The sequence below is a fragment of the Dermacentor andersoni genome, chromosome 3 (assembly GCF_023375885.2).
Source record: "Dermacentor andersoni chromosome 3, qqDerAnde1_hic_scaffold, whole genome shotgun sequence".
NCBI lineage: Eukaryota > Metazoa > Arthropoda > Arachnida > Ixodida > Ixodidae > Dermacentor > Dermacentor andersoni.
The window spans coordinates 230,133,915-230,149,722 of NC_092816.1; the positions used below are offsets into that span (position 1 = coordinate 230,133,915).

General features: G+C 49.4%; 1 protein-coding gene across 4 annotated transcripts in view; it reads right to left on the reverse strand.

Moving 5' to 3' along the window:
* Positions 1-15,808, reverse strand: part of LOC126536545 (2-Hydroxyacid oxidase 1-like) — a 258,247-nt gene that overhangs the window by 75,524 nt on the left and 166,915 nt on the right. The window contains exons 7-8 of one of the 4 annotated variants that reach the window (XM_055072759.2): positions 13,538-13,607; positions 7,800-7,901 (exon numbers count right to left, since the gene is read on the reverse strand). The exons of 2 other annotated variants lie outside the window; for them this stretch is intronic. In XM_055072759.2, the coding sequence (XP_054928734.1) occupies positions 7,837-7,901; positions 13,538-13,607 (135 nt within the window). In that variant the 3' untranslated portion in view covers positions 7,800-7,836. The remainder of the gene's footprint in view (positions 1-7,799; positions 7,902-13,537; positions 13,608-15,808) is intronic. One more of the 4 variants, XM_050183562.3, reaches the window with a different exon arrangement.

Below are 15,808 nucleotides of genomic sequence, written 5' to 3' on the forward strand. Positions count from 1 at the left end.
CAACCCCGTACGTGGGCCGATGCCGAAGATAGTGCAATGCCGGGCCGACCCGCGACGGAGTTGAAGGAGGCGTTAAGCACTCCTCATATGTGGACCAATCCCGAAGATAGTGCAATGCCAGGCCGGCCCGCGGCGGAGGTCAAGCAGGCGTTAACCACTCCCCATGTGTGGGCCGATCGCGAAGATAGTGCAATGCCGGGCCAACGCGCGGTGGACGTGAAGCAGGCGTTAAGCACTCCCATACGTGGGCAGATCCCGAAGCTAGTGCAATGCTGGGCCGACTCATGGCGGAGGTGAAGCAGGCGTGAAGCACTCCCTTAGGTATGCCGAACCTGAAGGTACTGCAATGTGGGCCGACCCGCGGCGGAGGTGAAGCAGGCGTTAAGCACTCCCCATATGACACCGAAGATAGTGCGATGCCGGGCCGACCCGCGGCGGAGGTGAAGCAGGCGTTAAGCACTCCCCATGTGTGGGCCGATCGCGAAGATAGTGCAATGCCGGGCCAACGCGCGGTGGACGTGAAGCAGGCGTTAAGCACTCCCATACGTGGGCAGATCCCGAAGCTAGTGCAATGCTGGGCCGACTCATGGCGGAGGTGAAGCAGGCGTTAAGCACTCCCTTAGGTATGCCGAACCTGAAGATACTGCAATGTGGGCCGACCCGCGGCGGAGGTGAAGCAGGCGTTAAGCACTCCCCATATGACACCGAAAATAGTGCGATGCCGGGCCGACCCGCGGCGGAGGTGAAGAAGGCGTTAAGCACTCCCCATGTGTGGGCCGATCGCGAAGTTAGTGCAATGCCGGGCCAACGCGCGGTGGACGTGAAGCAGGCGTTAAGCACTCCCATACATCGGCAGATCGCGAAGATAGTGCGATGCCGGGCCGACTCATAGCGGAGGTGAAGTAGGCGTTAAGCACTCCCTTAGGTATGCCGAACCTGAAGATACTGCAATGTGGGCCGACCCGCGGCGGAGGTGAAGCAGGCGTTAAGCACTCCCCATGTGACACCGAAGATAGTGCGATGCCGGGCCGACCCGCGGCGGAGGTGAAGCAGGCGTTAAGCACTCCCCATGTGTGGGCCGATCGCGAAGATAGTGCAATGCCGCGCCAACGCGCGGTGGACGGGAAGCAGGCGTTAAGCACTCCCATACGTGGGCAGATCCCGAAGATAGTGCAATGCCGGGCCGACTCATGGCGGAGGTGAAGCAGGCGTGAAGCACTCCCTTAGGTATGCCGAACCTGAAGGTACTGCAATGTGGGCCGACCCGCGGCGGAGGTGAAGCAGGCGTTAAGCACTCCCCATATGACACCGAAGATAGTGCGATGCCGGGCCGACCCGCGGCGGAGGTGAAGCAGACGTTAAGCACTCCCCATGTGTGGGCCGATCGCGAAGATAGTGCAATGCCGGGCCAACGCGCGGTGGACGTGAAGCAGGCGTTAAGCACTCCCATACGTGGGCAGATCCCGAAGCTAGTGCAATGCTGGGCCGACTCATGGCGGAGGTGAAGCAGGCGTTAAGCACTCCCTTAGGTATGCCGAACCTGAAGATACTGCAATGTGGGCCGACCCGCGGCGGAGGTGAAGCAGGCGTTAAGCACTCCCCATATGACACCGAAGATAGTGCGATGCCGGGCCGACCCGCGGCGGAGGTGAAGCAGGCGTTAAGCACTCCCCATGTGTGGGCCGATCGCGAAGTTAGTGCAATGCCGGGCCAACGCGCTGTGGACGTGAAGCAGGTGTTAAGCACTCCCATACGTGGGCAGATCCCGAAGCTAGTGCAATGCTGGGCCGACTCATGGCGGAGGTGAAGCAGGCGTTAAGCACTCCCTTAGGTATGCCGAACCTGAAGATACTGCAATGTGGGCCGACCCGCGGTGGAGGTGAAGCAGGCGTTAAGCACTCTCCATATGACACCGAAGATAGTGCGATGCCGGGCCGACCCGCGGCGAAGGTGAAGCAGGCGTTAAGCACTCGCCATGTGTGGGCCGATCGCGAAGTTAGTGCAGTGCCGGGCCAACGCGCGGTGGACGTGAAGCAGGCGTTAAGCACTCCCATACGTGGGCAGATCCCGAAGCTAGTGCAATGCTGGGCCGACTCATGGCGGAGGTGAAGCAGGCGTTAAGCACTCCCTTAGGTATGCCGAACCTGAAGATACTGCAATGTGGGCCGACCCGCGGCGGAGGTGAAGCAGGCGTTAAGCACTCCCCATGTGTGGGCCGATCGCGAAGTTAGTGCAATGCCGGGCCAACGCGCGGTGGACGTGAAGCAGGCGTTAGGCACTCCCATACGTGGGCAGATCCCGAAGATAGTGCAATGCCGGGCCGACTCATGGCGGAGGTGAAGCAAGCGTTAAGCACTCCCTTAGGTATGCCGAACCTGAAGATACTGCAATGTGGGCCGACCCGCACGGAGGTGAAGCAGGCGCTAAGCACTCCACCTACGTTGACCGATCCCGAAGGTAGTGCGACACCGGGCCGACCCGCGCGGAGATGAAGTAGGCGTTAAGCACTTCCCATACGTGGTCCGATCCCGAAGCTTGTGAAATGCTGGGCCAAACCGCGGCGGAGGTGACGCAGGAATTAGCCACTCCCCATACGTTGACCGATCGCGAAGTTAGTGCAATGGCGGGCCGACCTGCGGCGGAGGTGACGCATGCGTTAAGCACTCCCCATACGTTGACCGATCCCAAAGATAGAGCCATGCCGAGCCGACCCGCGGCGGAGGTGAAGCAGGCGTTAAGCACTCCCCATGTGTGGGCCGATCGCGAAGTTAGTGCAATGCCGGGCCAACGCGCGGTGGACGTGAAGCAGGCGTTAAGCACTCCCATACATGGGCAGATCGCGAAGATAGTGCGATGCCGGGCCGACTCATGGCGGAGGTGAAGTAGGCGTTAAGCACTCCCTTAGGTATGCCGAACCTGAAGATACTGCAATGTGGGCCGACCCGCGGCGGAGGTGAAGCAGGCGTTAAGCACTCCCCATGTGTGGGCCGATCGCGAAGATAGTGCAATGCCGCGCCAACGCGCGGTGGACGTGAAGCAGGCGTTAAGCACTCCCATACGTGGGCAGATCCCGAAGATAGTGCAATGCCGGGCCGACTCATGGCGGAGGTGAAGCAGGCGTGAAGCACTCCCTTAGGTATGCCGAACCTGAAGGTACTGCAATGTGGGCCGACCCGCGGCGGAGGTGAAGCAGGCGTTAAGCACTCCCCATATGACACCGAAGATAGTGCGATGCCGGGCCGGCCCGCGGCGGAGGTGAAGCAGGCGTTAAGCACTCCCCATGTGTGGGCCGATCGCGAAGATAGTGCAATGCCGGGCCAACGCGCGGTGGACGTGAAGCAGGCGTTAAGCACTCCCATACGTGGGCAGATCCCGAAGCTAGTGCAATGCTGGGCCGACTCATGGCGGAGGTGAAGCAGGCGTTAAGCACTCCCTTAGGTATGCCGAACCTGAAGGTACTGCAATGTGGGCCGACCCGCGGCGGAGGTGAAGCAGGCGTTAAGCACTCCCCATTTGACACCGAAGATAGTGCGATGCCGGGCCGACCCGCGGCGGAGGTGAAGCAGGCGTTAAGCACTCCCCATGTGTGGGCCGATCGCGAAGTTAGTGCAATGCCGGGCCAACGCGCGGTGGACGTGAAGCAGGTGTTAAGCACTCCCATACGTGGGCAGATCCCGAAGCTAGTGCAATGCTGGGCCGACTCATGGCGGAGGTGAAGCAGGCGTTAAGCACTCCCTTAGGTATGCCGAACCTGAAGATACTGCAATGTGGGCCGACCCGCGGCGGAGGTGAAGCAGGCGTTAAGCACTCTCCATATGACACCGAAGATAGTGCGATGCCGGGCCGACCCGCGGCGGAGGTGAAGCAGGCGTTAAGCACTCCCCATGTGTGGGCCGATCGCGAAGTTAGTGCAATGCCGGGCCAACGCGCGGTGGACGTGAAGCAGGCGTTAAGCACTCCCATACATGGGCAGATCGCGAAGATAGTGCGATGCCGGGCCGACTCATGGCGGAGGTGAAGTAGGCGTTAAGCACTCCCTTAGGTATGCCGAACCTGAAGATACTGCAATGTGGGCCGACCCGCGGCGGAGGTGAAGCGGGCGTTAAGCACTCCCCATGTGACACCGAAGATAGTGCGATGCCGGGCCGACCCGCGGCGGAGGTGAAGCAGGCGTTAAGCACTCCCCATGTGTGGGCCGATCGCGAAGATAGTGCAATGCCGCGCCAACGCGCGGTGGACGTGAAGCAGGCGTTAAGCACCCCCATACGTGGACAGATCCCGAAGATAGTGCAATGCCGGGCCGACTCATGGCGGAGGTGAAGCAGGCGTGAAGCACTCCCTTAGGTATGCCGAACCTGAAGGTACTGCAATGTGGGCCGACCCGCGGCGGAGGTGAAGCAGGCGTTAAGCACTCCCCATATGACACCGAAGATAGTGCGATGCCGGGCCGACCCGCGGCGGAGGTGAAGCAGGCGTTAAGCACTCCCCATGTGTGGGCCGATCGCGAAGATAGTGCAATGCCGGGCCAACGCGCGGTGGACGTGAAGCAGGCGTTAAGCACTCCCATACGTGGGCAGATCCCGAAGCTAGTGCAATGCTGGGCCGACTCATGGCGGAGGTGAAGCAGGCGTTAAGCACTCCCTTAGGTATGCCGAACCTGAAGATACTGCAATGTGGGCCGACCCGCACGGAGGTGAAGCAGGCGCTAAGCACTCCCCATGTGACACCGAAGATAGTGCGATGCCGGGCCGACCCGCGGCGGAGGTGAAGCAGGCGTTAAGCACTCCCAATGTGTGGGCCGATCGCGAAGATAGTGCAATGCCGCGCCAACGCGCGGTGGACGTGAAGCAGGCGTTAAGCACTCCGATACGTGGGCAGATCCCGAAGATAGTGCAATGCCGGGCCGACTCATGGCGGAGGTGAAGCAGGCGTGAAGCACTCCCTTAGGTATGCCGAACCTGAAGGTACTGCAATGTGGGCCGACCCGCGGCGGAGGTGAAGCAGGCGTTAAGCACTCCCCATATGACACCGAAGATAGTGCGATGCCGGGCCGACCCGCGGCGGAGGTGAAGCAGGCGTTAAGCACTCCCCATGTGTGGGCCGATCGCGAAGATAGTGCAATGCCGGGCCAACGCGCGGTGGACGTGAAGCAGGCGTTAAGCACTCCCATACGTGGGCAGATCCCGAAGCTAGTGCAATGCTGGGCCGACTCATGGCGGAGGTGAAGCAGGCGTTAAGCACTCCCTTAGGTATGCCGAACCTGAAGATACTGCAATGTGGGCCGACCCGCACGGAGGTGAAGCAGGCGCTAAGCACTCCACCTACGTTGACCGATCCCGAAGGTAGTGCGACACCGGGCCGACCCGCGCGGAGATGAAGTAGGCGTTAAGCACTTCCCATACGTGGGCCGATCCCGAAGCTTGTGAAATGCTGGGCCAAACCGCGGCGGAGGTGACGCAGGAATTAACCACTCCCCATACGTTGACCGATCGCGAAGATAGTGCAATGGCGGGCCGACCTGCGGCGGAGGTGACGCATGCGTTAAGCACTCCCCATACGTTGACCGATCCCAAAGATAGAGCCATGCCGAGCCGACCCGCGGCGGAGGTGAAGCAGGCGTTAAGCACTGCCGATACGTGGGCCCATCCTGAAGATAGTGCAATGCCGGGCCGACCCGCGGCGGAGTTGAATGAGGCGTTAGGCACTCCCCATAGGAGCGGCGATTCCGAAGATAGTGCAATGCCGGGCCGACCCGCGGCAGGGTTGAAGCAGGCGTTAAGCACTTCCCATACATGCGGCGATTGCGAAGTTAGTGCAATGCCGGGCTGACCCGCGGCAGGGGTGAAGCAGGCGTTAACCGCTCCCCATACGTGGGCAGACACCGAAGATTGTGCAATGCCGGGTCGAACAGCGGCAGAAGTGAAGCAGGCGTTATGCTTTCCCCATACGTAGGCCGATACCAAAGATAGCGCCATGCCGGGTCGACCCGCGACGGAGGTGAAGCAGGCGTTAAGCACTCCCCATGCCTGGGCCGATGCCCAAGATGTTGCGATGGCGGGCCGACCCGCACGGAGGTGAAGCAGGCGTTAAGATCTCCGGATACGTGGGCCGATCCCGAATATAATGCAATGCCGGGCCGACCCGCGGTGGAGGTGAAGCAGGCGTTAAGCACTCCCTTAGGTATGCCGATTCTGAAGGTACTGCAATGCGGGCCGACCCGCGGCGGAGGTGCAGTTCGTCATTAAGGGGCCCACATACTCAGCTTCACTGGTCATCCTTCTTCGGAGAGTGGAAGGACAATAAGATTTTTTTCTCTGAAGTGTTTACTTGCCCCAGCTCTGCTGGTCTTTGGTGTTTGCGATGGCAGAGCGACGGATAATTTTTTCGATCGTTTGGAGATTGCGGTGTCCGTAGACCTAAACAAGAGGGGTCCGCATAGGAACAACAGGATGGCTGCTAATGGATTGCCTTGGCTTCGATACGATTGGTACTAGGCACCAGACGACGCCTTGTCTTCTAACGAATTCCTTTCGTTTTCGTTACCGCACGTTAAACTTAAAATCTTGAAGGGACGCGCACCATAACGTCCCGCAAAGGTGCTTGCGTTTCACGTACATAAGGAGATAAACGCTATTTTTGAACTGTCAAATGGAGCGAGCGCAGAAGCCGGAAGTTAGTGTGCGTTCGTAATGGTAACTAGACGAGCGGGCATGGTCCTTGCCTAGGCTACGCAAATAAAGTCACTGCTGACTGCCAAGTACTGTAAGTTTTTTTCCAATAACGGTGTGAAGTTGTGGGCCAAAGTTCAGCTCTGAATCCTAGAAGAGTGCTCCGGAGCTTCTTGCGATGGTGAAAAAAGTGTCTACCTGAAGCTGAGCAGGAGAGATGTGCAGTCGTATGTGTAGATGTGCTTATCCACGGTGGTTCCCCAAAAGTGAAACTTTGCGGTGCGTAAGACTGTTTCTTACCCGAAGGTACTGCTACCTGCGGATAAGGAAGGCAGTTTTGCAGTGATGCCCAAGTCGATGTACTTGTCAACAGCATCCGACACTTTAGCTTCAATGTTTAAGCGTTGCGTAGATATTTCTTTGCGAAAGGTAAGAGCCAAAATCTTAGGTCTTCTTAAAAGGCGTAATCTCACCAAGCTATCCGGCGCTACCAGTTCTAACAAGGCACTGAGTCTTGACCTGTTCTTAGCGGCGAAGAACCGTAAACCTAAATGTCCTCTACGTGGTATTGTGTCGGAAAACAGAGCACGGCAGAAAGTAATGTCTTTGTACTTGAACCACCAGCTAATCAAATTGTTGGTAGATGACTCAGGTAAAGTAAAAAATTCTAAAGAAATAGTATTTTTTCTTGCAGGAAATGAGTCCAAACAGATGAATGCCTTTTCAATAGATATCGAAGATCTGTACTACTCGATACCGCAGGATGTCCTTCTAACTACCTTAGCGGACTGCATAGAGAGCTACGGGTTGGTGGCCTTCCAAGATGTTTTCGCTATAGTCGTAAGTTTGTTCTCTGAGCTGCTAAGCTCCTACCTTGCCTTCACTTATGTGGAATGGAATGGGGCTCCTTTTTACAAAAGGACGGTATCTACATTGGGTCCCGCATTGCTCCCGTTTTGAGTGAAATTGTCTTAGCGAAATTAGGGGGACTGTTGCAACAGCGACTAACAGACATGCAAGCACTACGTGTGTTTAGATTGGTTGATTACTTTTTAGTGGTTTGAGAATCTGACGAGAAAGACTTGAAAAAGTAGTCTGCCGAAATAATTTCAGTTTTTAGTCAGTGCTTACCACTTTTAATAGTGACTCACGAGCTTCCTGTTGACTGCTATTTACCTTTCCTTGATTTAAGGCTACATTTGTCATCCAAACAGGTCTGCTGGAAATTCCAACCTAGAGGAAATAAACAGGTTTTGATGTTTCATTATTCAAAGTCTAAGCTCGTAAAGGACAATATCGTTCATTCATCATTTGACAATTCCTTAAAGAAATCATGCGTTCATCGGCTGCAAAAAAGTGCCGACGAGCAGGTTCGTCGCCCAACAGAAGCAGGATACCCACAAGCAATGTTTTATGCACTTGTAGAAAAGATGCTTCAGCTCAAGAAGCAAGGCAGTAATGCCAGCTGGGGGGTTCAAAGGTTCAAAGAATGTGTCCTCTATTCCTTACATACATTCCGTTTCACATAACCCGAAGAAAGTGGCGGAACGGGTTGGAGTAAATGTGCTTCTTGCCGCACCCTACAAGCTAGCAAAAATGTGCCGAGAGGTTAATAAAGGAGAAAGGGGACCTCTGTGTGCCAAGAATGATCGCGATAAGCCTCTACAGTGCGCTGAAGACGTAGTCTACGCAATTGCTTTGGATTGCGGGGAATCATATATAGGCCAGATGGGAAGACGCCTAATTACAATTGGAAAGAACATAAGTACACCACAACAATAATAATATCGCGGCATCTAGGCATTCACTGTAGGGACAGCGGCTGCACACCTTTATTGAATGAAAAACTAGCATCATGTCTAAATCAACAGATAAGTTAACTAGACAGATCGTTGAATCATGTCTAAATGAACAGCTAAACTAATAAAGGAGATCGTTGAAGCCCTAGAAAAAAAAAGCTGGGGACAATTGTGTCAGCAAGCCGTCCGTAATGCTCTCAGAGAAAGGCATCAGATTCCTTATAGGAACCGTTCTTTACGCATAGTAGGCTTGACCATGTGATGTTAATTCACGTGTCTTGTACTTCTCTATCTTCTGTTTGTTGATGTCCTGACAGTGCTTATTCTGCGCATCCAGTGAATAAACCTTCAGTGTGCCCCGTGTGCGCGCCGTTCTTCTTCAGCTGGTCCCTTGTGTTCTCTGGCGCTGTTTGCCCACCGATGCATTTTCAAATAAAGAATCTATAGTACTGATGTACTCGGCATAATTTATCAGTGACAATGTTATTGACATTATCATTGCATTATAGACAAATATTTGGATGGGTACTAAGGTGACACAGTATGTTCCATCCGTACAGAATTCGTGGCGTTTCCTTTTAACATGGTGCACATCAGCTAGAACAACCCGCACATACACGGGTCGTGATTTACGAAAAATTCATCACAGAGAACGGAGATGAGCTGATCATATTATGTATGATGAGAATGTCGTGGTATATAAGCGGGCTAGATAACATTTGCCTGATAGGGAAGCCGGCTGACTAGTGCGCGGTCAACGCCGCGGCTTGGATTACGCTATACAGATTTAATGGTGGTGGGCTCTTCTGCTTCGCCCTATGGCTAGCAAGTGCTACGATACCAAGACAATGGTTGCTTGATGGTCGTCGGCGGAACGGAAAGGAAGCACAAAGCACTTTGAGCTTATAGCTGCCTTCGAAGTAAACAATTCCAGCTTATGATCGGCCGACATGCCACAACTTTTTATGCATGAAATGCTTTTAGCTCCCGTTGTCGGCGGCCTTCGAGTGATCTTGAGCCAAAAGCCAGAGCCGTTATGCGGGTACTCAAGCGAGGACCTCCAGGCACTCAAACTAGAACATCCAGGCAAGTTGAGAGAACAAAACTGGATCATCCGGGCAACCAGTCAAGACCGTATTACATATGCTGGTTACTTCCCAAAGAAGTGGCAACAAATATTTTATTTATTTATTTATTTATTTATTTATTCATATTGTCGATCCCATCAGAGATCATAACAGGAAGGGCATACATAGTTATCTTGCAATGTAACAACAATAATTAGCGCAATATTAAAATTGAACATAATAGACATGCAGTTAGCATAGCCAAGGAATATTGTAGGCAGAAAAATAACGTAATGTATTGTAACATTGTTACGAAAAAATCAAGAGGTAATCAAAATTGTAGAAAACTTACAAAGGTGAACAAAATGGTAGCCATTAATTCCACAATAACCCATAGCATTAAATTTAAGAGTAAAAAGGGGTGATGAGGTAGTATGTCAAACACCAATGGCGGTAGGCAATCATTAAAACAGGAAAAGAAGTAAACAATTTGCATAAATAAACAATAGTACTGAATAATGGCAAGTAATAGAAGTTTTAAAAGTAAGATATACACAAGAGGTAGTGATCCATCAGATACGTTTAAGGTGTCGTTAAAGAAATTGTGATTATGTACGCAATATAATGAAATAAAATGGCACAGAAATAAATGGTGACACATGTACGTGATAATTGTGAAGCACGCAATTCATTTTCGGCTAATGTTAAAAAAGTAGTTAAGGATGGGCTGTTTGTAATACTAGGGTCCAGCTTATTCCATTCACGTGTCATTAAAGGGAAGAAAGAATGCTTATGGCTTTCCGAATGAAATGGGTGTTCGCTTAATGATAGTGAATGTTTATATCGGGTGAGTCGTGTTTGTGCTATAGGTAAGTATTTGGAATTGTCTATTTCAAATTCATTATGAATGAGTTGATACATAATTTTTAATCGTGTAAGCTTGGCTCGATTTTATAAGGTCAGTATACCGGCCTGTTTTAGCAATTCTGTGGGTGAGTCTGTTAACCTATGTTTGTTGTAAATATATCTAGTGCCTTCCTTTGAATTGCTTCTAGTTTAACGAGTTCTTTGGTGAAAGGAAACCAAACAACGTTTGCATATTCTAATACAGATCTGACAAATGTGTTATATGCTAGTAGTTTTGTGTTTGTGGGCGCTAGTCTAAGACGTCTGTTTAGGAAGAACACCTTTCTTTTTGTGCCGTCGAGGTAACGTTGTTAACATGGCACTCCCACCTGAAATCGTGTGTTAATGTTAAGCCAAGGTACTTGTACTCCTTAACTTTGTTAAGTGTGGCGTTATTTATAGTAAAGTTGAATTCTGAGGGGAGCTTTTTTCTCGTAATCGGTAAAATAGCAGATTGTTTATTATTTAAAGTCATTTGCCATTCGTTGCACTATTTGTATGCAAGTGACAAAGCGTTCTTCAAGGCCACATGGTCATTATAAGAATTGATTACCTGATGCAGAACACAATCGGTCAGCAAATTGACTTCTACAAACTGAGTGCGGTTAGTAAGGTAGTCTTTGATCCAGCTCAGAATAGGGCCGTCTCCCAAGGTAAGTTCGAGTTTATAAATTAATTTCCTATATGTTACGCGAACGAAGGCTTTTGAAAAATCTAGAAAGATTGGATCGATTTGTTTCTGTAGGTCAATACTTAACGATACATCGTGGACAAGCTCAATTACTTGTGTGACTGTGGAAACTCCTTTGTGAAAACCATGCTGACAATATGTTAGTATATCTTCCTGTTCAAAGTGTTTGGTTATGTGCTTTAAGATATTGTGTTCTAGTAGTTCACACACAGTGTATGTTAGTGAGATTGGCCTGTAGTTAGTGGGTTCTGTTTTACTTTCTGATTTATTAATTGGTTTCACTTTAGCTGTTTTCCAATCCTTAGGGAGGGTGCCTGCGGAGATCGATTTGTTAAAAATTAATAATATGTGCTTGGCCATCCGCTCAGCGTATCTGTGAAGGAATGCATTTTAAATACTATCAGGTCCTGGTGATTTTTTGGGGTCTAAGTTAAGTAGTAGGTTAAGTACGCCTGTTACGGTTAGTGTGAGTGGCTCTAGAGGCCTATTTCTAGAGAAGCTTGCTTGTGGTAGCGTGCAGTTGTTCTCAGTGAAAACGGAGCAGTAGTTGTTAAGCAAGTTAGCAGAGTTTCTGTTATCTTCATTTGAGGCTCCGTTGTCGTTACGATTCTTTTGGCTAATGTAGCTCCGGAACTTTGTGGGAGCAGTTTTCAAAAACTTTGTGAGTGTATTAGTAAAGTAGAGCTGTTTGGCTGTCTTAATTTTCGATTGCATAAGTTGGATAGCTGCGCTGAGATTTTCATGCGTAAAATTTAATGGGTTAGTTTTCAGCAATTTTCGCATTCGCTTTACTTTACGTTTCGCATGTATAACGGGACGCGTTATCCATGGATTACGCCTAGTAAGTTTATTTTTCCTAGTTGGTATGTAATTGGTTATACGAATAGATATGACGACGTTAAATGCGAGCCACAATGTATCGATGTCCGTATTGCTGTTATGTGAAAGTTGCAAAAACGAGTCGAATTCATTAATCGGGTAATCAAGTATACTGGTGTCGTTAGCTTTACTATAGTCGGGGTAAGCGATGATTTGCTGAAAGGGTAACGATGTCATGAAGGGGTATAGTGCAACAGGTGATTTTTTGATCCGAAATACCTTCTAGTAAGCTTAATCTAGTTTCGTCACTTATGAAGTGATTGCTGAGGAATATTAGATCTAGTATGGAACAGCTGGATCCCTGTACACGTGTAGGTTCAGTTACAATTTGAGTAAGGTTGAACGATAACATAAAGTCAATTAACACATCCGCACAGGGTGAATGATGCTGCATTGTTTGCCAGTTCACTTCAGGAACGGTAAAATCACCTGCGATTATTAATCTCGACCCTGATGCATATTGCTCAGTATATTCATGCAATCGGCGCACATTGTCGATATATGGTCAAAATATTGCCTCCGAATTCTTCCTAATGTTTGTTCACAATATCACTCAAGCTGTAACTTGTAGTATTCTGAAGTTTTATTTGTTATTTACATCAGCGGGCGTTCAAAATGCAGATGCAGGGCACTCTACACTTGACTGTCAATTTTCGGTGGTGAAACCGTGTTCTCTTTTCGACGCCAGCGGTCCCTGAGCTCCGCGTCGCGTCTGGCGCGCCGGCAGTGCCGGTAGCGTCCGGCGCATCGCCGATGGCTGTCTGACCGAGACTTGTAATGAGGTTCTGTATGGGACAGGAAACTATAGCGTCCACGTGGACCAGTGCAAAGCATTGCGTGGTGCGTTGTGGTGTGGCGGGGTGTGTCGTGGCGAACATGCACCTCACCAAGATTGTGGCTAGTATCCTCTCCAACGAGTCTGCTTTGCCGGTAGCCATTTCATGCTTACATCTGCTCTCAATTACGCGAGAGCCAGCATTTTTTCCCAGGCTTGATCTTGGGAATTAGCTACAGCGGTTGCAACCTTCGAGCACCTCTGCAGCTTTGGTGATTTTACGACAGCGCCACAGTCCGCGAAAACCTCAGTTTCTAAAATCGTCATGTATGGATATTCTGAAGGCACGTCAGTGTTGTTCAGTGCCTGTATGCACTCCCACATGCTAGCACATGGCAACAACAACAAAAGTTGACGATGTGGCGGAGTTGTACGATGACAGGCTGCAAGTTGCTCAACCAGAATTGGGACGTTTTGTTAGCCAGTTTGTTCTTATTATGCGTGTTTATTTCCTAAATATACCTCCGTCACCTTTATTCAGACATTTATATATGTGCAAGATGCGTTATGATTTTCTTTCTTCTTTCGTGCTGACGGCGCTGCTTTTCATACGATATTCAAAACGATGTCGCGCCGTGGGTCCATGTGTCAAATATCATACTAGGCTAGTCTATATTGATGCACTGCCATCTTCTTCAAAGTGAAAAATTTGTGTTTTGTATTGCTCTATGAGCATGCGCCAGTCTACTCACCCAGAAGTCCCATGGCGCGGTCCAGCTCCGACCGCAGAATGGCCAGTACCTGGTCGACGCCTTCTTTGCCCTGAGTCAGAGAATACCGTCAATAAGGTGGGATGATACTTTGGAATGTTAGAATTAAATTATGGGGTCTTACGTACCAAAAGCACGACCTGATTATGAGGTACGCCGTAGTGGGGGACTCTTGAATTCATTTTGACCACCAGGAGGTCTTTAACGTGCTCCCAAATCTAAGCACACGGGTGTTTCTGGATTTCCCCCCCCAAGGATATGCAACCGCTGTTGCCAGGATTTGATCCTGCAAGCTCGTGCTTAGTAGCGCAACAGCGAAGCCGCAAAGCAACCACGGCGGATGCTTCGAAAGTTTGTAGGAACAATTGCAATCAGAGGAGTCCTGAACAAGATTGTGATTTTTAATTTTGTCATTTGGCATAAGTTATAACAGAACTGTCTAGATAGCACAACATTTTTGAAACACCGTGTTTTGAGCTTTTTGTTAGCATTGTTTTAATTATTCTTAAATGTACTTCCTTTTCTAGCACTATTAGTCGCAGGTCTTTCCAATAACGCAAATCAAGGGAAAATGGTATGCTACACAAGTGTAACTAGAATCATGTAGATACGTAAAACATTAAGCTAAAATGTTTTTGTTTTGGTTTTAAAGTCCAACCGCCACTACGACATGCATTTTATTTGTTGATCAAATTCCCATAAGCTTGTGGATATTCATTATAGTTTGAGAGTTGTAGGATGCCCTAACTGACATCTTCACAAAATTTAGTTTATATACACCCAGCACTTTTATACGAAAAGGTAAAAAATTGCCCGAAAACGTCGACTTTGTTTATAAAAAAAATACCAGGATTACACTGTTCTTCATACTGAATTTAACTGCAGCGCTTCCTCCTCTTTCTTCGGTCCTTTCGTAGCTGTTTTGCTTCTGCGATTAGTTTGAAGTCGCGTTTTCTTTCCGCCATCGATAGCGTGCACATGGAAACAGAGAAAGGTCCTGGAGTGACCCCTAGGTACTTTAGCACACTTGTACGGTAGCGGTTGCCATATAACTTTCAATTTCTTGTTAGTCTTTGCGATCTCCCCATCAGCAACACCGAAAAACAAAATACTGGCGCCTTCATGGATGCGACGTACTCTTCAATGCCACCACAAACAATAAAAAGAGCAGCGCACGGTAGCCGCATGGCTGTAATTAAGATGCACTACATAGAAAAAGATAGCCAAGAGCAAGTTCTTTTTTATGTTCTGAAAACGTCAAACAATATCGAAATTAAACCACGCGGCATGGGCACTTCGCGGTCGATGGGACTACTAAAATGAATTGAATACTTAATTAAAGTCACGCATACCCAAGCGTACTACACTTATTGAAAGGTAAAGGAATGCGGCTTTCAAAAGCAAAACAAACTTAGAAAATTTATATTTTGGTCCAAATAGTTTCACCCCCCTCATTAATTCGAGCTTGCTCGGCGTGGCCATTCGTTCACTGCACGTAGGGACATTCTTACCTGTTTCTTTTTCATACATATTGCAATGTTTGCAGTCTGCTCAATATTTGTTTTGTAATGCATCATTTGCCGCTAATATTGCATACCATGCCGTGTTTCATTCTGTTATTTTTTCTCTTTATATTATGTAATCCACTGCGCTCTACGATGCCTCGGCGCTCGAGGGTAGGTAACATAAATAAATAAATAAAAAAATAAATACTCGTAATCTATTTTTTTCTCACTGAATATAATTATTTATTAGTCAATGTTAGCGGCTAAGCAAATAAAACCTGACTTCAAGGACTCTATATTATTAGTTTCATATTTCTTTACTATGCGGTTTCTTAGTATGGAGGCATAACAGTTTCCTGAATAGTCGTTGCTGCTGCTACTGCTATAATAGTTACTGCAAATCAATAATTTATGGTGGCTTACTAAGTTCCCGGGAGCAACCTATACGGTTTTCATGCTGGCCCACTCCAAAGAAATAGCGAACCGGTAATACCAAGGCACACACAAGCTTACATCGCACGCACAAAAGGTATTCCAAGGGCACGTTGCGCAGTACAGAAAATGAAATTATGAGTAGCAGAACATGAGAGCCACGCAAGTGGAAGAGAAGACAGGTGTTAAACAACGTTCTTCAAAGAGAGGGAATTGAAGCGGACAATCTCGCCATGTAGGAAAGTGTCGGTGTGCTCAGCGTGAATATCGCTGGATTATGCATTGGGTTATGCACGCCGAAAGGGAAACACAGCAG